Source organism: Gossypium raimondii, chromosome 9 (assembly GCF_025698545.1).
Source record: "Gossypium raimondii isolate GPD5lz chromosome 9, ASM2569854v1, whole genome shotgun sequence".
Classification (NCBI taxonomy): domain Eukaryota; kingdom Viridiplantae; phylum Streptophyta; class Magnoliopsida; order Malvales; family Malvaceae; genus Gossypium; species Gossypium raimondii.
The window spans coordinates 43213844-43234926 of record NC_068573.1 but is presented as its reverse complement, the minus strand read 5'-3'; the positions used below and the strand labels follow the sequence as shown (position 1 = coordinate 43234926).

Genomic DNA, 21083 nt, shown 5'->3' with positions numbered 1-21083 from the left:
TTGTCCGATTTTGGCCCGTTTTTCGCTCCTTTCAATTCCCTATGCTAACCTAAGTATAAAAACATGTATTTAAAGGATTAGGAGCATCAAATTCACTAATTTACATGATAAATCATCCAAAAACGCATCAAGAATGAAATTAAAAACATGCTACTTTTATGGCTTATCACATATTCAAGAATCGGGATTGAGATTAAGAAAATTTCATATATAAGTTCTTTATCTCTCCACCTATGATCCAAATACCTTTTTCTATTATATATTTTTTACATAAAATTTTTCCTTCCTCCCATATCGTGGGTGTGACATTATTCTTGTTATTATGTCTTTAACTAAGTTGGTGACATAAATTAATCAAGCACTAATTGGAAAAATACTTAAAATTATTCTTTTAAAAAGTAGCAAATATCATTATAGGTGTTATGAATATCTTATTAAGTGGATGTCCATCATGATCAAGATAAAGTTTTAATGTACTTTAAATTCTAATAAAATTCTAATAGTTACTAGAATTAGATCTCTACTTCTTTTATACTTCTTATGCCTATAAATGAAGACTCCGATGAAGCATTGTAATCATCCCTTTTGATCAACAATGTACATTCTCTATTGCTTTCATATTTTCTTTGTTCTTTATTCTATCCATCTCTCTTTATTTTATAACATGTTATCAGCACGATGATTCTCAATTTTTTTCTTTTAAAATCTTTCGAAGTCGTCCCCCAAATCCAATTCCTCTTTCATCTTAAAATTTCACCCTTACAACTTCATCTTCAAGATGTTGAAAGATTCAATCTCATAATGGATCATGGTGATGACGATGATGTTAAATATCTTCAGGTATATTTTACTATACTTTATTTATTATATCATGTTTATTATAATTGAAGACTAATAATGACAACATGAATAGATAGATTCTGATTTAAAATCTACGCATGTTTGCGATGGTGATTATGAAATAAAGAATCTATTGGGACGTTTATAAGTTCGTCATAGTAAATCTATTGCATTCCCCGAAGTGAATGCAAACATAAAGAAAATAAAAGATATAACTATGAACCACTAAAAGTGGGAACATAATAATAAATAAGAGAACATTGAGAGTTCTCAAGATAACTCTTCAAAGGGTAAAGATAACTTATGTTTTATCAATGTGATATGAAATATTATTGGCCACATATGTGGCGTATGCCCAAATATTTTGTTTCTGTTAATATTTGATGGGTGTCGAATCCACCAATATAAACCTACGCCTAATTTGCGATTTCAGCAGTATAGGAAGTAGGGTCGATCCCTCAGAGACTGGGTTTACTGTAAATTGTTCTTCTCTTGACCAGATTTATGTCGGGGCAGTTGTCGTGCCCAAGATATTATGGGGGAGGATAAAGTCGAAAATCTGGAGCCTGAAATAAATAAATAAAAATCGTAAAAAGTAAAAGTTGAAGACAGAATAATAAAAATAGTTAAATAAAATATGTAAAAGAATTAATTAAGATAAGCTCAGCCTTAGGCACGGATTTTCCCTCGTCTTTGAACCGATCCTCGAAATTAAATGAACTCCTCTTCTCCAATAAGCTAGTTATAGCTACCAAGGACGCCTCGGACACCAACTCTTCCTTGTGTAAATTAGTTATGGAACGTCCAATAACTAACCCTTACCGATCGAACAACCACGAAACGTTCGTGATTTAGAACTCCGGCAGCTTTGCGTTCTAGAAGAGCCTAGCTTGAACCAGTGCCCTCAACCGCGTGGGGCATTTAAATCCGGTTACTACTTCCCTTGACGGAACCAAACAGCAATCTCCACTTGGCACGCCAATGTGTTCACAGAAAACCGATTAGAAACGTTCCTTTCGAATTCCAAGCTGTCGTCTAACCACACTAAATCAAACGCGTCTTTTTGACTTAATGTTGATCGACTTTGTGAGTTGACAAAATCATACTCTTAATCCGGAGAAATAATAAGTCTGGAATTTAGGAGTTAAATTGCTCGGGTTCAGTAACTCACGGGTTTTGACGAGGTTAATTCGACCTAAAAGCTGAAAATGGGTTTAGTTAACTAAGGTTTGGGGCATGTTGACTATTGGATAAATTAAATAAGATAAATGGGTGGTTGGCTACTGTAAATAAAAAGGGAATTTGAAAAAGGAATTGCAAATTATTTAATTGGGTGGCTAACTAGGAATTAATAAATTGAAGAAAAAGAAACTATGAACAACAGATGCTACGTGAGAAAAAATGGAGAAAAGATTGAATTCAAAGATGAAAGTTGATTTATGAATTGATGATTAAAATGAACAAATGTAGTCTCTATTTATACTAGTGGCCTTGCTAAATTAAGAGCCAACTAGTATAGAAAATCAAGGAAAATATTCCATAATATAAAAAATATCCCAAAATAATCTCCCACTAAGTCAACAATATCAGCTAATTAATATTGGAAAAATTCTACTTTGGCCCTCCTTCTTTGCTTCTTTCTTCAATCTAGCCCAATTGTTTCCTTTTCTTCTATTTAGCCCAAAATTGCATTCTGCACAAAATTCAATAAATATGGCAAAATTAGTGGTGCATTCTAATAAATCAACCAATTTAAGTTACATAAAATATGTAACTTTAGCATTTAATCAATATTCTTTGAGGAAGGATATGAAAATGTAGTAATGAATTTTATCATTACAGATAGAAAATATTTATCTTATTTGATCTGAAACAAATCAATATTATTCCAATATTTAGTAGTACAAAATTAGTCGAAAACTCCGGAAGAGCTAATATATTAATAACTTGTGATGGTTAATCCATTAGTTTTAAAAGATATTCATAATGGATCTTATATTGAGATTGTGAATGAGGAAAATATTATATTTCATATGAATAAAAAGGGATTGGGTTATTAATTTTGTTTATTCTATAATTTTGTGATCTTCTTTTGTCATCATCCCTATTAAAGGGGTTGAAAGCAAAATATTTAATTGTGAAAGATCTACTTATGAGTAATAGAATATGATAATTCTATCTAAAGCTCGTTATGGTTGGATGCACCAAGTTGCAAGTTTTTTAAAACCGAGTATAACTCTATAGTATTCGAATAAGTTCTCAATTAAAATTACGTGAAAATATTACTGATGAGAACTCTCAAAGTTTGCTTTTAATAGATTTTTGGTATTTGAAGATTTTGACATATTTCTGAAATGAATCGCATATAATTATTTGGAAATTATATTTATTGACTTAGTGGCATTATAGACTTCACATTGATTTAGACATTTCCAGTAGTAAATGTCACAATATTACTTATATGTGGATACAAAGTAAAATGAATGATAGTAAAATTATTAATTTGTTACAATTTAGTACAATTGAAACACATATTAAAGTAAACCGAAGTTTCTTGATACAAATGCATTTACTACTTGGCGTGACCAGTTAGATCATCTGGATCATATATAATGCGAAAATTAATTAATAATTCATATGGACATTCATTAAAGAAACAGAAGGTTCTTTAATTTAAAAGAATTCTCATATGTTGCTTGTTCTCAATGAAAATTGATTATTAGAAGCTCACTAGCTAAAGTTAAGATTTAATGTCTTGCATTTTTGAAACGAATATGGGTCCATTCATCCACCATGTGGATGGTTTTATATGATTTTGGTAGATGCATCTACAAAATAATCAGATACGTGTTATCAACTTGCAACCTGTCGTTTGCAAGATTGCTTGTTTAAATAATAAATTTTAGATCATGCAATTAAGACAATTCATCTTGCTAATACTGGTAAGTTTACATCTCAGTCTTTTATTGATTGAGTTTGAAAAACTTTTGTAAAAATTTGTTATTTATGCGCATAATGGTTTAGAGAAATTATTGATTGAATGCTTTTGATTAATATCTAAACCATTACTTATGAGAACTAAACTTTCTATTTCAACATGAGATTATGTTGATTTACGTGTTGTACACATCAAGCCAATAAGTTATAAATACTCCCCATTACAATTGGTTTTTGATCAAGAGCTAAATATTTCTCATCTTTGAATTTGTGTATGTGTGTATATGTTCCAATTACTCTACCACAACGCATAAAGATAAGTGAATCCTCAAAGAAAGTTGGGAATATATATTAATTAGTAGATGTTTTGAATGTATTGGAGATTCAATAGTTTTCCCGACATTAGGGGAGAGAAATAATAACTTGTAATGAGCTAGGGGGAGAATAATTTGAACCAGAAGTTTAATATGGATAACTCATCACAAGTTAACTGTTAGATGTATTTACAAACTTAATGAGAATAACCAAGTGTTATATACCATCTAATATTTTAATTTGAATCAAAGTTCTAGTAGGACAATCAGTTAGAATAAATAATAGATTGATCGGTTCCAAATATGAAAATTCTTCTAGATGGTCTTATAGTGGAGGTGGGTGCTCCAGGTACTTGAAACTAAATTTTAAAATAATGAAAATAAGATATCTCGATAAGTTATATCAATTCGAGAAAATGTGGAACCGAATAATTAAAGTGGTCGACAATGATTTTGCATGCAATATTATTATTGAAATAATGAAATAAAAGGAAGATCTTCAATAAATCTATTGAGAAATATAGATATGAAATAAATTGATCAAAATAGAAAGACGCAACTCAAGTACAATTAAATTCATGGAGTGTTTGGACCAGTAGTCAAAATGTTTAAAGGTATAAAGCCAGTGAGGGTGCAAATGAAGTAGTTTTGCAAAAGCGGAATAAAAATATAAATTTTTTCGCTAAGTACTGGAATTGATTATGAAAAAATATAATATTCTTTTGTGGTGGATGCAATAACCTTTAGATATATTATTAAATTGACAATTCATAAAAGATTTAACTTGCATCTAATGGTTGTTGTTACAACCTTTAGAAATCACTATATAGTAAAATTTATATTAAAATCCTTGAAAGATTTAGGATGCTAGAAGCATATTGAAATTCTCGAGAAAATGTTCATTTATATGAATTGAAATAATTTGAATATATGTGGTAAATTTGACTTAGTGAATAGTAGTTGAAGGAGGATTATAAAAGGATCCAAAATACCTATTTGTGTTTTTATAAAAGAATCATGATTAAAGTTTGTTATGATTATTGTTGAATCTCTGAAGAGATCAAAATATATTTCCCCAAAATTTCTCTCACTAATGACTTTTAAAATAATGGTAATATAAATGCTTATCAAGTACGTATATGAGAAAATATGTGATGTTTTCATGAGTAAATACGCATTGCACTCTTTTTCCCTTAATCGAGGTTTTGTCCCATTAGGTTTTCCTGGTAAGGTTATTAATGAGGCAGCATATTATGCGTATTATAGATTGTGTACATTTTTTCCTTTATTAAGTTTTTATCCCACAGGGTTTTTCCTATTAAGGTTTTATGAGGCACCTTATCTACCAATGGACATCCAAGGGGGAGTGTTATGAATATCTTATTAAGTGGATGTCCATCATGATCAAGATAAAGTTTTAATGTACTTTAAATTCTAATAAAATTCTAATAGTTATTAGAATTAGATCTCTACTTCTTTTATATTTCTTATGCCTATAAATAGAGACTACGATGAAGCATTGTAATCATCCTTTTGATCAACAAAGTATATTCTCTATTGCTTTCATATTTTATTTATTCTTTATTCTCTCCATCTCTCTTTATTTTTTTAACAATAGGGATGTTTTTGTCTTTTAATTTCTTTATAAAATTTATAAAAATTAATTTAAATAAAAAATAAGTCTAGAGAAAACTTCAAAATCCTAAAATAATAAACTATAATCTAGTTTTAATCTATAGATATTATTATTTATTACATATTGTTATTTAGATACAAGAAAATAAAATAGAAATAAAATTGGTTATGTAGACACCTTCATTCCAAGTTGCTCAATATATGGGAGTGAGTCATTTAAGTGCATACAATTCTTATGCCATATGCTGTCTTTCAAATACATACATTACTTTTAAATAATTTTTAACAACAATGTAATGTTTTTCAAATTAATAAAATTTACAATTTCTTCTTTGATTTATGAATAGGCTTAATGCTTAATTTGACTCCGGAATTATATTTATTTTTTTTTTTTAGTATTTAAAATTTTTTCCATCTTAATTTGACACTTGAATTATCATTGTAACGACCCGATAGTCATGGGGGTCGAAAAGTGCATTTCTGAGACTCCGTTACCGTAAATTGGACTTGTAAATATTTATTAAAAATGTCTATGGAGCTAGTTGTGTAGTTAATTAGGTTTTGGTTAAGTGAATTTGCATGAATTAAGAGTAATTAGGTATAAGAACTAAATTGCATAAAGGGTGAAAGTTAAATTATAGATTAAAGAATAATTAAAAGGACTAAAGAAGCAATTTTGCCATTGACTTTAAATGAGGCGGCATAAAGTTTAATATTATTATAAAATTTAAGTTAAAATATATATATTATAATATAAAACTTTAAGAATTAAGTAAATATACAGAATATAATAATAAAGTAAATATAATAAGTAAATGAAATAAAAGAGAAAGAAAGATACAAAACGAAACAGAAAGGAAAGAAAGAAAATAAAGAAAGAAGAAATGCAAGGGCTTAGGGACTTTTAAGGTTTAAAGTTCAATTGGTTAGTTAATTTAGTTCTTTTTTTGTAATTTTTATATTTTGGAATCTCGGTGTTAAATACTACGACCCATGTCAAAATTTTAAAATTATTAAGTTTTTAAGTGATGTTTATGTTGAATAATTTTTGTATTAGGGATTAAATTGATATATTTTAAGATAGAAATGAAAAAAGGATTGAATTGTAGAATAAATTGTAAATTTTGAGTAATAGGGACTAAATTGTGAAAAATCCAAAATTTAGGAATTTAAGTGAGATTAGGGAGTTAAATTTAGTTTAAAGTAGAATTTGTATGAAAATATAAGATTAATTGTGAAGAAATAAAGTTAGTCCCGATTTAGGGACTAAATTGAAATTTAGACAAATATTGAGTAAAAATTTAAATGTTAAATATGAGATTGAATTGTGTTGTATTGATGAATTTTAATTGTTTTAATTTCGTAGCTAACGTTGTACCAGAATCCTCGACTAAAAAGGGAAAAGATAAAATCGACGGGGAATAACTCGAAATTTTTGGTTTGTATTTCTATAATCTAAATCTAATTATTAATTGTTGTATTTTGATTTAATGCTTATGGTAAGTGGTTGAGGTGAGTATTTGGCATTTGATATTGAATTAAATTCATATGTATATGTGATTATATGAAAAATTAATATTGGATATTGATTGTTTTTGAATTATGAAATTAAACCCTATTAACTGTATCGGGCTAAGTCGGATATAGATGGCATGCCATAGGATTGGAAGATTTCAGGGATTTTTTCGACTTTGAGTCGATGAGACACTAAGTGTCAAATTACTACTTCAGATTAATTCGATGAGGCACTAGGTGCCAATTTACTTCGATTTAGCCGATAAGACACTAGGTGTCAATTTATTACTTCGAATTATCCGATGAGGCATTGGTTGCCAAACTGGTGTGTTTTGGCTGGATCCGTGTATCCGTCCAAGTCTGAGTCGTGTTAATAGGGGTAATTAAATGAAATGGCATTATGATTGATATTAAATGATATTGTATGTGAAATGAAAATGGGACAATGAATTGAAATATGGATTGAGACACATGAATTGTGTATTCATGAATTGGATATGGAATGAACAATATTGTTGTTTAAATGATATGTGTATCATATTGTGAAAAGCTATTATATAACAAATGATGAGAATTGAGTATGGTATGAATGATGTATTTATGAATTGAATATTGAATGACAAATGTCATTGTATGAATAAATGTGGTTTTTAATATTCAATTGTGCTTATAATTAAAATGTGCATATTATATTATATTGTCTTTAAATATTCGAATTATAGAAATATCATTGAGTTTTACTCAGCGTTCGATTTTGTTTTCCGTGCGTAGGTTAAGTACTAAATTTTGATCGTCGATTCAGCATCCAACAATGATCCCGAACTCAAACGTGGTGATGTTTTTCCTTTTGTGTCGGCATGTACCTAGAGTGCCTAAATATTAATCATTTTGTGGATTGATTGTAAATAAGATTATAAGTTAATATTGGATGGTTATATACATATAAATATGGTTATATACATATTATGGCAAGTTTAAATTAATGTTTAAATGAACATGAAATAGGTAAAATAGATTGAATTTGGAATGTTTACAAATTGGATTTGAATGATGTTTTATTGATATGTTTTGATGATATAATTGTGGTACCTATGAGGGTACATTGGTTACGCACCTAGGATGATTGTTTTGACATATTTTGGATGTGTTTGATTGTGTTTTGAATTGGTAAACTTGTAGGGAATGATAAACTTGTTGTTAAAGGTACATTTTGAGTCCACACGACCTGACTACACAAGCATGTGACTGGACCGTGTGAGACACACGGCCTGACTACACGGGCGTGTGAACCCTACAGCTTTGAAAATTTTTAATATTTTCGAAAAATTCTCTAAGTTTCCAAATTAGTCCCGATTTATTTCTAACGTGTATTTTGAGCCTCGATGGCTCAATTAAGGGACTGTATGTATGAGTTTAATTTATTTTTGATATGATTATAATATGATAAGAAATGTTTGTAATTTAAGTCTGTTTGATCGAAAATCTTCGGTAATGCTCTGAAACCTTATTCCGGCGACGGATGTGGGTTAGGAATGTTACAATCATTCTATTATTTGGTTCAGTCTATTTTTTTTGTAACAACGTTAAAAAAGTTTAACATATGTATCAAATGGAAATTTGACTTACTAAAATTAAAAGCATTAAATTTAAATTCAAAATAGAAGAAAAAAATTTAAAATTAACTATTTAAAAATACCTTTGATTTTTACTTGTTGACCAATATTGACTACCGTTAATCATCCATTGAATTTGAATTTTAAATATGTTCATAAATATCAATTTAAATATATATACTTTTTGTAATTCTTTAAAAATTACTAAATTTATTTAAAAATCTATATATTTTGACTTTTTTAATGTTAAACTTTTTCAATTTCTAGGATTTATATTTTTTAGTTGAACATTTTCTCTTTTGAAATTCTGATTCATTTTTTAAAATTTTTAGAATTTAGAATTTTGAAAAAAAGTTGTTATAAATTTCTAGAATATATGTTTTGAAAATTTAAAGTTTTTTTACAATTTTCTAAAATTTAAATACTTTTTCAATTTTATATATTATTCTAAATTTTTAAATTTTAAGTATTTTTTATAAATTTTTTTGAATTATTTATATATATATTGGGTATGATTTTTTTACATTTTAATCAATATAATATACATAATACTAAAAAAAAACAAAAAAGCCAACATGACACATTCTAATAGCGCCACATGGCAATTTTGATTTTTTTAATTGCCGTGGGATAATTTGGGTAACTGGTGATAGTTTAAGTACCAAACTAACACAAAAAAAATTTAAGTACGAAAGTGAAAAAAAAAAGTATATAGTTCGAGGGCCAAGACGAACATTAAACCTTAAAATTAAAATGTCATATATATATATATATACTGGAGCGAATTTTTTTATTGAAATGTAAAAATTCTCATATTTAATTGATTTGAGAAAAAAGTGTTTTCTCTCTTTTTTAAAGAAAATTGATTCACTCAAATTATTAAATTTTCCTATTAAATATTTCAATAATTGTAATTAAATACTATTTTAAGGAAATTAAATACTATATCTTAAAATACTTCATTTTTAAAAGGAAGAAACACATAATTATCAATATACCAATTTTTGGCACGAGGTACTATAACCTTTATCACACCTATTGTGTTTCTAATCCTAAATTATTTTCCTAGTTTTCACTCATAGATTTAAAATTATATTTTGAAAAGAATTTTAAAGTTCTTTTTGTAAAAGACTTTAATAGTAAAGTTTCCTTCAACTATACCTTAATTCTCAGATTGGCTATAACTTTTTTTTGTTATAATTAGTCCTTAAATTTTTATTCTATCACGTTTATGACCCGTAAATGTAATGTCGTTAAAAATATTTATGTGACACTTTGAACAAATAAAATCTCAACATGTTGGAAAATTACTACTACAAAACAAAAACGTTAGCACTGACAAGTACAAATAATAAGGAATAAATAAATAAATACTACACCATGGAGAACTACTGCTTTAAAAGCAATTTTGTCCTGATCAATGTAATCGGAAATAGACGTCGCCCCTAAGTTTAACATAGTGTTTCCAAATTCGTACACCCAAATGAGGAATATAGAACACAATTGGTATTATTCTTCTCTGAGGAATCGAGAAATAAGATAAAAGTAATGCTTTAAAGCTAGTCGAAAAAACTTGGTCAGAAAAATCACATTAGATTCAATTCCCAGGAAAGGTTGGAAATGTCACAGACGGTCCCACTTAAAATTCAATTTCCTAGACAAAATTTCATCTAATGTATTTCATCTAATGTAATTTTAGTAATATGTCAAAGTTTTAGAGAGAAGAAAGATGAGAGAATCAAGAAGAATGAGAGAAGCTCTAATTTTGTTGCTTGTAAAAAATGAGGAAAAATGAATCCTATTTATAGGATTCTCAAAGGGCCAAAAGTGGTCCAAAAAATTTAACGGCCATATTGTAACGGTCAGATTCCAACGGTCATATTTTTACATTACCAAAATTCACTCACTAATACAAAAGAAATAATTTTTTTTGAAAAGACGGGAAAAAGAGCAAGAGCGAAATTAGTCGCTTAAGTACTAATATTTGTTTGATTGGTAGTAATACATAGTGAAATGAGCAATTCTTCTCTTAATAAGTGAACGAATCTGAAACTTGTTAAAAGAAGAGTAAACTCATAACACACGACTAATCTCATGTCTAATTGTGTTTCGTGATAGATCAACAATTTAGCCAATATACCTCGGGATGTTAGTAAGTGCTCTGGAAAAACGGCCTAACGTCTTTCATAAAAGGTGACTAATCATTCACACTTACATAGGTGATTCCATCAAGTTTATCTCAGTATAGACCACCCGGACCAAGGCTATAAAATCATTAAGAGCATTTAATAAGCTCAACCTTTCAGTTTAAAAATTCAGTGAATTCATCAAGCCCATCTCACTAGGACCACCCAAAACCTGGGATATGAATTCATTAAGAGCATTTAGTGGCTCATCCTATAAATTTGATAGGTTCATCAAGTTCGTCTTAATAGGATCACCCAAACTCTAGGTTATGAACTCATTAAGAGCATCTAGTAGTTCATCCTATATATTCGATGAATTCATCAAGTCCATCTTAGCAGGACCACCCAAACTTTAGGCTATGAACTCATTAAAACCAAGGAGCTCATTCTTATGCATGTACATTGTAAAGAAAAGAAAACTATCCATCGCCAGAATAGGGTTATAAAGAATTACCGGAGTTTACAAATTAATTTACAGACATTTCATGTCATCAAGCATTCATATTTATAACCAATCAAAATCAAAAGATTAATGAGCTAACGTTGGCCGATTTAATTTATACATGCAATTATAACCAGAATCAAATCATCCAAAATTACCGATAGTACCAATGGATAGTGTGATATATCTCCGACACAATCGGGCTTCCGATAATCATTTCAATGCATCTAATAATTATACATATTACCAATAATAATTCAATTCCAATAATAAAACACATATTTATATAATATTTATCACCAAATAACATTCACTTTAATTAAAATTATACAGAATATAGTTCATACGAACTTACCAGGCTAAATTGCAGAAATACCATAATTCAGGGACATTTTGATAATTTTCTATTTTCCTCAATTTCCACCCAATCTTGATCTAAATTAATATTTCATTCAATTTATTAATTTAAATAATAAATCAATTCATTTCATGCAATTTGGTCACTTTTGACATTTTACAAAGTTACCCTTAAAATTTTACTTTTATTCAATTTAGTCCCTGAACCTAAAACATGCAAATTAGCCTTTTTAATGAAAACTCATGCTAGTTGAATAATCATATATTTTCTCCTCCTCTCCATTTCACATCCTTAATGTATATAACATGCTTATATGTAACATTATCTATAATTTCACTATTTATTTATATGTTCATTCAAAACTGTCCACTTGAGTCATAGTCACTAAATTATTTATATCTTGAGCTACGAAACTCCGAATTAAGATCCGCTAAATTTCTATGAAACTAGAGTCACATATCTTCTTACCATAAAATTTTTAGAATTTATGGTTTAGCCAATAAGTACAATTTATTCTTTAAATTCATCACTGTTCTGCTGTCTGACAGTTTCAATCCTTTTTCACTAAAAATTAATTATCTCCTCGTACGGGATTCAGATAGTGTTACCATTTGTTTCTATTGAAAATAGACGCATTAATAATTTTAAACATATAAATTCTAACCAACAATTATTTTTATACAATTTTTAATGAATTTCCAAAGTCAGAACAGGGGAACCCGAATTCATTCTGACATTGTCTCAAAAAATTTATTATATCTCATTATTTACAATTCCATTACTTACACCGTTTCTTCTATAAGAAACTAGGCTCAATTAAATTTAATTTCACAATTTTTTTCATCCTCTAATTCGATCTCCACAATTTATGGTGATTTTTCAAAGTTAACCTACTGCTGCTGTCCAAAACTATTTTAGTGCAAGATGTTGATTACTAAGTTTATAACTCTCTTATTCCCTTTCTCTATAATATTTCTCATCACTTTCACTTATTTCCTTCACTAATATATCAAGAACATAAGACCTTATATAAGAAAACTCTACCATAACATCATTTCTATGCTTTTTCAATAACATCAAACTTAAAAATATATTGAAATCTTGATGTTCTTACCTTGTCCTATTAGTTTCAACCTTTAACTTGATTTTCTCTCTCCTCCAGCTTCTATTTCTTAAATCTAACTTGATATTCTAGCTTCTTGTTATCTTTCTCTCTTGATGGATATGGAAATTCTTTTGATTTCTAAATGAAAATGGTGAGTATTTGGTGAAAGGACCAAATTTCTTTCTTTTTCTTCTTCTTCTCACGTGGGAAAGATGATGATAATTCTTCATCTTTCTCTCCTTATATATTAAATACAATAATAATAAAATAATAAAATATCTCATTAAAATATTAATAAACTAATATTTATTTAATTAATTAATCTAAAATATCACCAACATCATCATTGCCTTCTAGATTTCTCTCTCTTCTAATTGACCATTTTGCCCTTTATGATCTTTTAAAATTTCATCATTGAGTCATCACTTAATTTGGTAAAATTGCGATTTAATCCCTCAAAAATTTTTACATTTTCAATTTGGTCCTAATTCATCCATTTTCCTTAGTTTCTAGATCATTCCATCCTTAAAATATTTACACTATTGGTCCTTCAAATTTTTGATATTTACACTTTAACCCTTCAAATTTTGAGTATTTACTCTTGGACAACAAAACTTTTCTCACTTTGCGATTTAATCCTTTCTTGAATTAATATGTCATAATATACTTCCCAATGTTGCCATAACTCAAAATTTCCCTTTTTGTCACTTTATTTCTTATTTTACTATATCAGTGATATTATCTTACTTTCTTACTGTAGTAATTTTCGGGGTATTACATACATAATGCGCATAGGGATATATAAAGATGTGCACTATGAGTTTATCCATGATTTCATTTGACCACATTGAACTTAGAAGACTAAGTTGAGTATCCACCATGAATTCCTCAACCAATAGGCTTACGACTCATCCCCCTCGACGAATAAATACTTAATCTTTGAATATTAATACTACCACCTAAGTATCGATACCAGACCCTATACTATGGATATCACAATCCAAAATTTAATATGATTGAAGATGGGTGATGAGATTTTGTGTATAATGATATTTATTTGTAAGAATCTAATAGATTTAAAAATTAAAGAATGACCACAATTGTAGATGTGTTAAAGTTGATCGTTGATACTTTCGGACATCGAATATGACACTCAATCCGAATAAAAAATGTTACAATAACAATTTATGTGACGTATGGTGTATTCACTTCGCGTACCACATTTCTATACCAAAACGAAGACAATAACGAGGCTTTATCCAATTTATATTCTTGAGATTGTAACCAATATTTTGTATATGAAATTGAAAACATTGCAATGACATTAGATTGGATTTTTTTTATAATATACTAATAAAAACATAAAAAATCATTTGGTGTATGACTCTATCTATATAAAATTGATTGAGATTTAGTTCAATTGTTATATTTATTATTATTGTAACATACCTAGAAGCATATAATATACTCAATTCATGTGCCCTTGATAAATTATGAAATATGAGTAATTTATATAATGTATAAAATACATAAAAATATTAGGGATAAATCTTAAAATTATATATAAACTTTGATTCAATATGTAATAAAACTTTGATTGTTGTTCACATGTATACTTGAAACTTTAATTTTCATTCAATTATATACATTTAAAGAAATAAAGACATCACTTTATTTTTATACTAGATACATATAATTATTTGTGTATGTAATATGTAAACATAAAAAGATGCTATAATGGTAATTGTGTTAATAGTTTGTGAGAATTGAATCAAATCAAAATTTCATGTATAAAATTGCATAAAATCAAAGTTCATGTGTAATTTTGATATTTATCTCAAATTATTAAAAATACAAATCTTGAAATTAAAACATCTTCTAATAAAATTTGTATATTTCAATAATAAAAAGGGTTAATATAATTTTTCGTCCTCCTTTCAAAAAGAAAGTTTTAGTCCTTAAATTTGGCAATTAGGACCACTTTAGTATTTGAACTTAGTAACGTAAAAGTTTGATTGTGACATTCTGGGCTTTGATGATTTGGTACAATCTCGCATCATCAAAATTAGATAGAATCCAAGTTCAAAAGCCAAAATGCACCTAGTTGCAAAGTTGATGTACCAAAGTGGAAAAAAAAGTATAATTACTAATGTGAACCTAATTATCAAGTTTAGGGACTAAAGTTATATTAATCCAAAAGAAAACCCCAAACTAAAGCATGGGTTAGAGACGGAGTCAGCCGATTCCTCCCTCAGTCGTCTCATTCTTTCTCTTCTCTGTTTAAACCTCAACGTCAATAACAAAGCACACCCTTCATCGCCTCCAATTCCATAGATTTTGTTTCTTCCGTCTCGAAGATTTGATGTCATTTCATGATTTACGGTAAACCAGTCTCTTAATTTATTTATGTTTTTACGAATTCTTGTTCACCGTCACTTATGGAGTTTAGGGTTATGTGCTCTTCTTTATTTATTTAAAGAACATAGCTTTGCTGCCTCTAATTATCAAGAGTGAAAGATTAAGAGAATACCCCTTTTTTTATTCTAACTATTATTCTCTCTCCTCTGCTTCATAGAAATTGGTTTAATTTGCAATGGCCTTTGCTTTCCTATCCACGCTACAAAATATATGGCCATTTTCTGTGTTCAAATTCGATGATTTAAGAGCCTCCCGTGATTTGGTTCATAAGCTTTCAATACCTGACCACACTAAAAAGTTTGTTTTTGCTGTTAGACCACCACACTCTCACTCTGTCATTTACATACTTTCTGCTCAGAACTTATCTGAGAGGTCAGCTGCTGATGCCGAGTGTCTTATTAGAGCAATTAGACCAGATGCTGTCGTAGCTCAGATTGGTTACTCGGCTCTCTCTGATATTCAATCTGAAGACACCCTTGTTGATAGCACTGTTCCCACTTCCTCTTTTGAAGTACTCAGACGATGCTTTGTTGATAAGATTAACAAGGACCAGTTTGATAATGTGGCTGGTAAATTGGTTCTGAGAGAGATTTTTGGTGTTGGTTTTCATGGCCATATCTTGGCTGCCAAGAGGGCAGCAAGGGAGATTGGTTCAGCTTTTATGGTGCTTGACTCACCACTACGAGATAATTTTCTTGCATATGATAATGATTACTCCAAGGAAGTTGAGGCAGGGAGCAAAATTCAAGGTCTAGTTAGTAGATTGGTTCCACAAAAAGGCACTCTGGTTCCAGTTCCCAAGTTTATGAGGTTCTGCATTACCAATGATGTTCAGTCACAAATGGTGAAGTTGTTATCTTCACATATAGATTTATTGGAGTCAGGTTCAGTTTCTGAGGTGGGGTCAAATGAAATTCAGGTGACGGGGAGTTATGAGGCTCCATCATTTGCTCAATCAATTTATCCACTGCTTTTGGATCTGCATGATATATTTGTTGATGTTCCTTCAATTGGAAGGGCACTAGCAGTTTCACAAAAGCTGCTTTTAGATGTAAATAGAGGGGAAGCCGTGGATATCAGGATAATGTCAGAAGTTTACACTTTCAGAATTGCTGTTGAAGCACTGAGAATTGCACTTAACAACGCTGGCCGGCTACCCATTGACAAATTACGAAACGGCAGAACATTTGAGATTGCTTTTTCTGAGCTCCCCTTTGAGGACAAGTCACATGCAATCCTTGCACAGGCTCTTCAAAGTCAGGCTAAGAAGTTCAAGACTGTAGTAGCCATCGTGGATGCTAGTAGCTTGGCTGGTCTCAGAACCAATTGGAATACTCCTGTTCCTCCAGAGGTCAAGGATTTAGTTTCCCATCTTGTTGTAGATGATGCAGGCGATGGGGACACCTCAGACCACACTGATAATAAGCGGTCATTATCTAATAAACCTGTGGTGGCAGTGGGTGTTGGTGCAACAACTGTTTTAGGAGCTTCATCTATGTCTAAAGTTATTCCTGCATCAAACTTCATGAAGGTTGTGACTTTGTATGTTCCTGCTTCAGTTAAGCTAGTTATGACTCAGACCCAGAAGGTCGTTGGAATTGCTCTTGGTAAAACTCTTGGTCCATCAAAATTGGTGGCCCCTGGACTTGCAAGTTCAGGAGGGAATTCATCTCTCTTCAAGGCAGCTGTTTCAGCTAAAAAAATCCGGACGGTGGTCCATGGTGTTATTGCCTCAGCTGAAAAAACCAGTTTATCAGCCATGAGAACGGCTTTCTATGAAATAATGAGGAGAAGGCGAGTGCAGCCGACTGGGGTCCTACCATGGGCTACTTTTGGATGTAGTATTGCAACTTGCGCAAGTTTGCTTGCATATGGAGATGGTATCGAATGTGCTGCTGAGTCTCTTCCTGCAGCACCCTCAATTGCCAGTTTGGGTCGTGGGATTCAGAGTTTACAGCAGGCATCTCAGGCAGTGAGGCAGACAGATGACAACAGAATACAAAAATCTATAGAACGCTTAATGTACAGGTTGAAGAAAGCAAAGATTCAGTAGGTTTGATTCTCGTATGGTAACAAGGAAATGGCAAAGTGATGGCTGAAGTAGAGGTAACAAAGATTACTACGTACATAAAAGTCCATAACGGCGGTTGTTCCTAACATCATGATTCACCAGTGTTTGAGGTATTCTTTGTCTCAAGTTTTGTCAATATTACGATAACATAATATTAAAGAAATGCAGCATTTGACTTTATCCCTCATTTCTAATGCCCTGAATGAAAATACAATTTTAGTATGTTAGGTGAGAGGAATTAATTTAAACAAGAATAGGTACTTCAGAAGCGTTTGCAGTGCACTTGTTTCTTCTCTTGGCTTCGTGTAAGATGGTTGTATTTGTATGTCTGTCTGTCTGGATAAGTGGGGCATTTCAGTATCCAAAAGAAGCAGCTAGGAACGAGTACAAGAACCAATCAACTTATGCCAGTGCAGTGCACTCTTGTGTTACTACAATCTGATATCAGACCAGATTTTAGAGGCATACCTCTGCCAGAAAGCAGAGTCTCTTAAAAGATGTGGCTGCAACGTATAGAACCCTCCCCAGCAAGTATGTTTCTGATGAGCTCTATTCCAGCTCTCCGATTCCTTCATACCTAATCCCCCTTCAGCCTTTCTGATGAGCTCTATTCCAGCTCTCCGATTCTTTCATACCTAATACCCCTTCAGCCTTTACTGAACAAATTTGGCCTCAGGCAATCCTAGCCTCAGTAGCCCTGCCCCTTCCAAAAATATCTACAGCATAACTGATTAATTCTTGATTTAAAAAAATAAAAAAATGCCCACACCGGTAGTTCTGGATGTTAAAGACCATTGATTGGATTAGCTAACCAGCAAGTTGTACGGTATTTAATCCATTTCACAAACAATTCTGGACAACTATTATTATAAATTAAAAATAAAAATGATATATTACTAAATTGTGGATAAAAAGTAAATTTTATATAAAATGTATTTATTGGATGAATTATAATTAAAACAGTAAAAGGTTTTATATACAAACAAGTTATTTTAAAATAGTATCTTTTAATGGTTTTATTCAAAGATTTTAGGTAAAGAATATGAAAAAAATAAAAATATCAATATAATAATTTTATTGTTATTTAAAAAGTAATTTTATTGAAAGAATATTCAATTGATTTATGAAATCAATATATATAAATACTAGTGTAAATTATTAAAAATATTAAATTTTTATTTAATTTAGTTCCTTAATAAAATGTATATAAAAAGGTTATGAAAATAAAACCAAATTAGTAAGTCTGATTTCACAATCAAGATAGCATTCAGTTTGGCGATTGTGTATTATTAGGATTATTATGTGGAAAACCTAACCCCATTTCCATTTCTAACACACCAAGTGCGGCTGGGCTGCTGTGAATAGCATTTTCATCAACCTCAAAACATGTCTTCTCCTCTATCACGGGACGTGGTTCTCTCACGCAGCGCCTATCTCACGCGCGAAGAGCTCCTGAAGCGCCGATTGCAGCACTTGAGGAAGCTTTCTCGATGTTACAGAGACCATTACTGGGCTCTTATGGAAAACCTCAAGATCCAGTACAGGAACTATTATTGGAAGTTTGGTATCAGTCCTTTCAAGCAAAATGATAATCAACAGCTAGCTGATGCCCAAGTTGTTGCTAATCCCATTGTCGATAACATTGAAAGCCCCCCTGCGGATAATGTTCATGTTGATAATAATTTTAGTTCGAATTTTAAGAATAATCAACATTGTTTGTTCGTTGGATGTAAGTTCAAAGCCATGGCTTTGACTAGATTTTGTCATCTCCATATTCTCTCCGATTCCAAGCAGAAGCTTTATAAGGCTTGCACTTATGTCATCAAAAGGTATCTTCTTTTCTTTATATGTAATGGGTATGTCTGTATGTATGTGAATTAGAATTAGAAAGTTGAGGTTCTCTTCAAATTTGATAATGGCTAAGCTAGGATGCTGAGGATTGATCTTATTTATTCTTGGCCTGAATTTGTACAGTGCTCATGCGGGACCTATAACATGTGGAAAGCCCATACTGAGATCCGCCATTCCTTCTCTCTGTACCGTGCACTTCCAAAAGACTCAGAAACATGTTAACAGGGCCTTGAAGAAAGCAAGTCTTAATGTTTCGTCATCAAGTAAGCTTGCTCCTATGTTTCATGTCATAGTGGCAGAATATGTACATCAAATCCAAGCCAAAAGAAGAGCTGCCTCTAGGGGAATCAGTAGTAAAGCTACTATCAAGGAAGAATGTGCTACCTGAACCTTTCACAGCTACTGCACATGTCACAAACGCTACAAAAATCAAAGGTGATACTCACTCTCTGACTTTCTGAGCAAATTTTGTTGAACAAATGAGGGAAATGTTTAGACACCTTAAAGCCTCTTTAAGACGCATACATTTTTTTCATCTCATATTTGATGTTTTGTTACCCATCCTAGCAGCTTCTCAGTTTTTACTGTGTCAAGATGTAGCAATATCCTTTTTCCTTTTGTCACTAATTATCACAATTCATATCAAAGCATCTGGTGATCATCTTTCCTCTAAACTTTGGAATTGAGAGGATCATTTTGTGGAAACTTGATTTTAACCGGTGATCATAAAATGGAAAGCTGTCTAGTAACTGTTTTCTTAGAAATATAAAGAAATACTTTAGAAAGTTACCTGAGTAGCCAACTGAACCAGGAGATATAGCCATAGCTTATGTTACTGCTGTATGGGTATCTTTTCTTTTTTTCCTTTACTCAATAGTTTTTAACAGTTCTGTAATTTTCTTTTATACGTAGTCATTTGTATTGTACTACAACCACATGAAAAAGCTGAACATAAATATAATTGGAAACTATAATATAATATACATATATAACATTACTGAAAACTATAATTAGCTCACACCAAGAAAATTCATACATAGTACATACATGATCATTCTTTAAACTTATGAATATCATTTTTCTGTGATGCATTTGAAGAACATGACTTAAGTATCTTCTTATGTTGAATTTTTTCTTTCAATATTCATAATATGTTAGTTTAGTTATCTTTATGGTCGAACTTATGATCCTGTTATCCTTGGATCCAGGTGTGTTAACTTCGAACAATACAGCTGAAGTCGAAGTGCGATTTTTGTCATTGACATCTTAGTGACACGAGAATTATAGGCATCTATGAACTAGCTGAGCTGCTATTTGTGAATGAAGCACATGACCGATGTTGCATGCATGCCTTCGCACTCAGCTTGATGAGTTTGCTGGAAGTGGTGTCTCAAAGCCTTAAAACTTGGAACAGTAGATTCGTCCTGATTATTATAGCATTTGTAGCATACTTATATGGAGCCTTGGAGAAACTTGCTAAATCCTTATTGGAGGTTGTATGTATGACTAAATCATCAAGGCTTGTATATCTTTTAACCAAACCAAATAGTTTTAATGCAGAATTCAGCTTCCAAAATGTATGCAATTCTTTGATTCCTCTGTTTTTTGGTGGTTGGAATGGGTGTGAAACCATTGTTTTTGATAATACTCGTTAGGCAGGCCATGTATTGTAACCCGCAATTCTACTTTCATCTTCATTTAGTTAAATATTTCCAGCAAGCTGCCGTCTTCTTTTTTCGTTATGTTTGTGGAATGGACGCATCAGTATCAAAGAAGCATCATTGTAATTTATTTTCCA

At 30.7% G+C, this 21083-nt stretch overlaps 2 protein-coding genes across 3 annotated transcripts; both read left to right on the top strand.

Annotated features, from left to right (window-relative positions):
- The first annotated feature begins 15156 nt into the window (after positions 1–15156).
- LOC105799991 (uncharacterized) lies at positions 15157–17621 on the top strand. Of its 2 annotated transcripts, none has more exons than XR_008189033.1 (2): positions 15157–15327; positions 15722–15867. XR_008189033.1 is itself a non-coding variant. In XM_012630821.2 (2 exons), exon 2 carries the CDS (start codon positions 15539–15541, stop codon positions 17414–17416), a length of 1878 nt encoding a protein of 625 aa, XP_012486275.1. In that variant the 5' UTR covers positions 15164–15327; positions 15521–15538; the 3' UTR covers positions 17417–17621. The 2 variants fall into 2 exon arrangements, 1 of the variants encoding a protein (XP_012486275.1); XM_012630821.2 differs by having other exon boundaries at positions 15164–15327; positions 15521–17621.
- Positions 17622–18679: 1058 nt separating this feature from the next.
- LOC105799993 (uncharacterized) lies at positions 18680–21022 on the top strand. The gene is made up of 3 exons (XM_012630824.2): positions 18680–19263; positions 19409–19720; positions 20494–21022. Exons 1-2 carry the CDS (start codon positions 18821–18823, stop codon positions 19671–19673), a joined length of 708 nt encoding a protein of 235 aa, XP_012486278.1. The 5' UTR covers positions 18680–18820; the 3' UTR covers positions 19674–19720; positions 20494–21022.
- Positions 21023–21083: the final 61 nt, after the last annotated feature.

What these genes read in the sequence shown, in the direction of transcription:
- LOC105799993 (XM_012630824.2), top strand. Translation starts at nt 18,821, where the DNA reads ATGTCTTCTCCTCTATCACGGGACGTGGTTCTCTCACGCAGCGCCTAT. An exon ending in TGCACTTATGTCATCAAAAG is followed by an intron (nt 19,264 to 19,408) that starts GTATCTTCTTTT and finishes GAATTTGTACAG; the next exon opens with TGCTCATGCGGGACCTATAA.
- LOC105799991 (XM_012630821.2), top strand. Translation starts at nt 15,539, where the DNA reads ATGGCCTTTGCTTTCCTATCCACGCTACAAAATATATGGCCATTTTCT.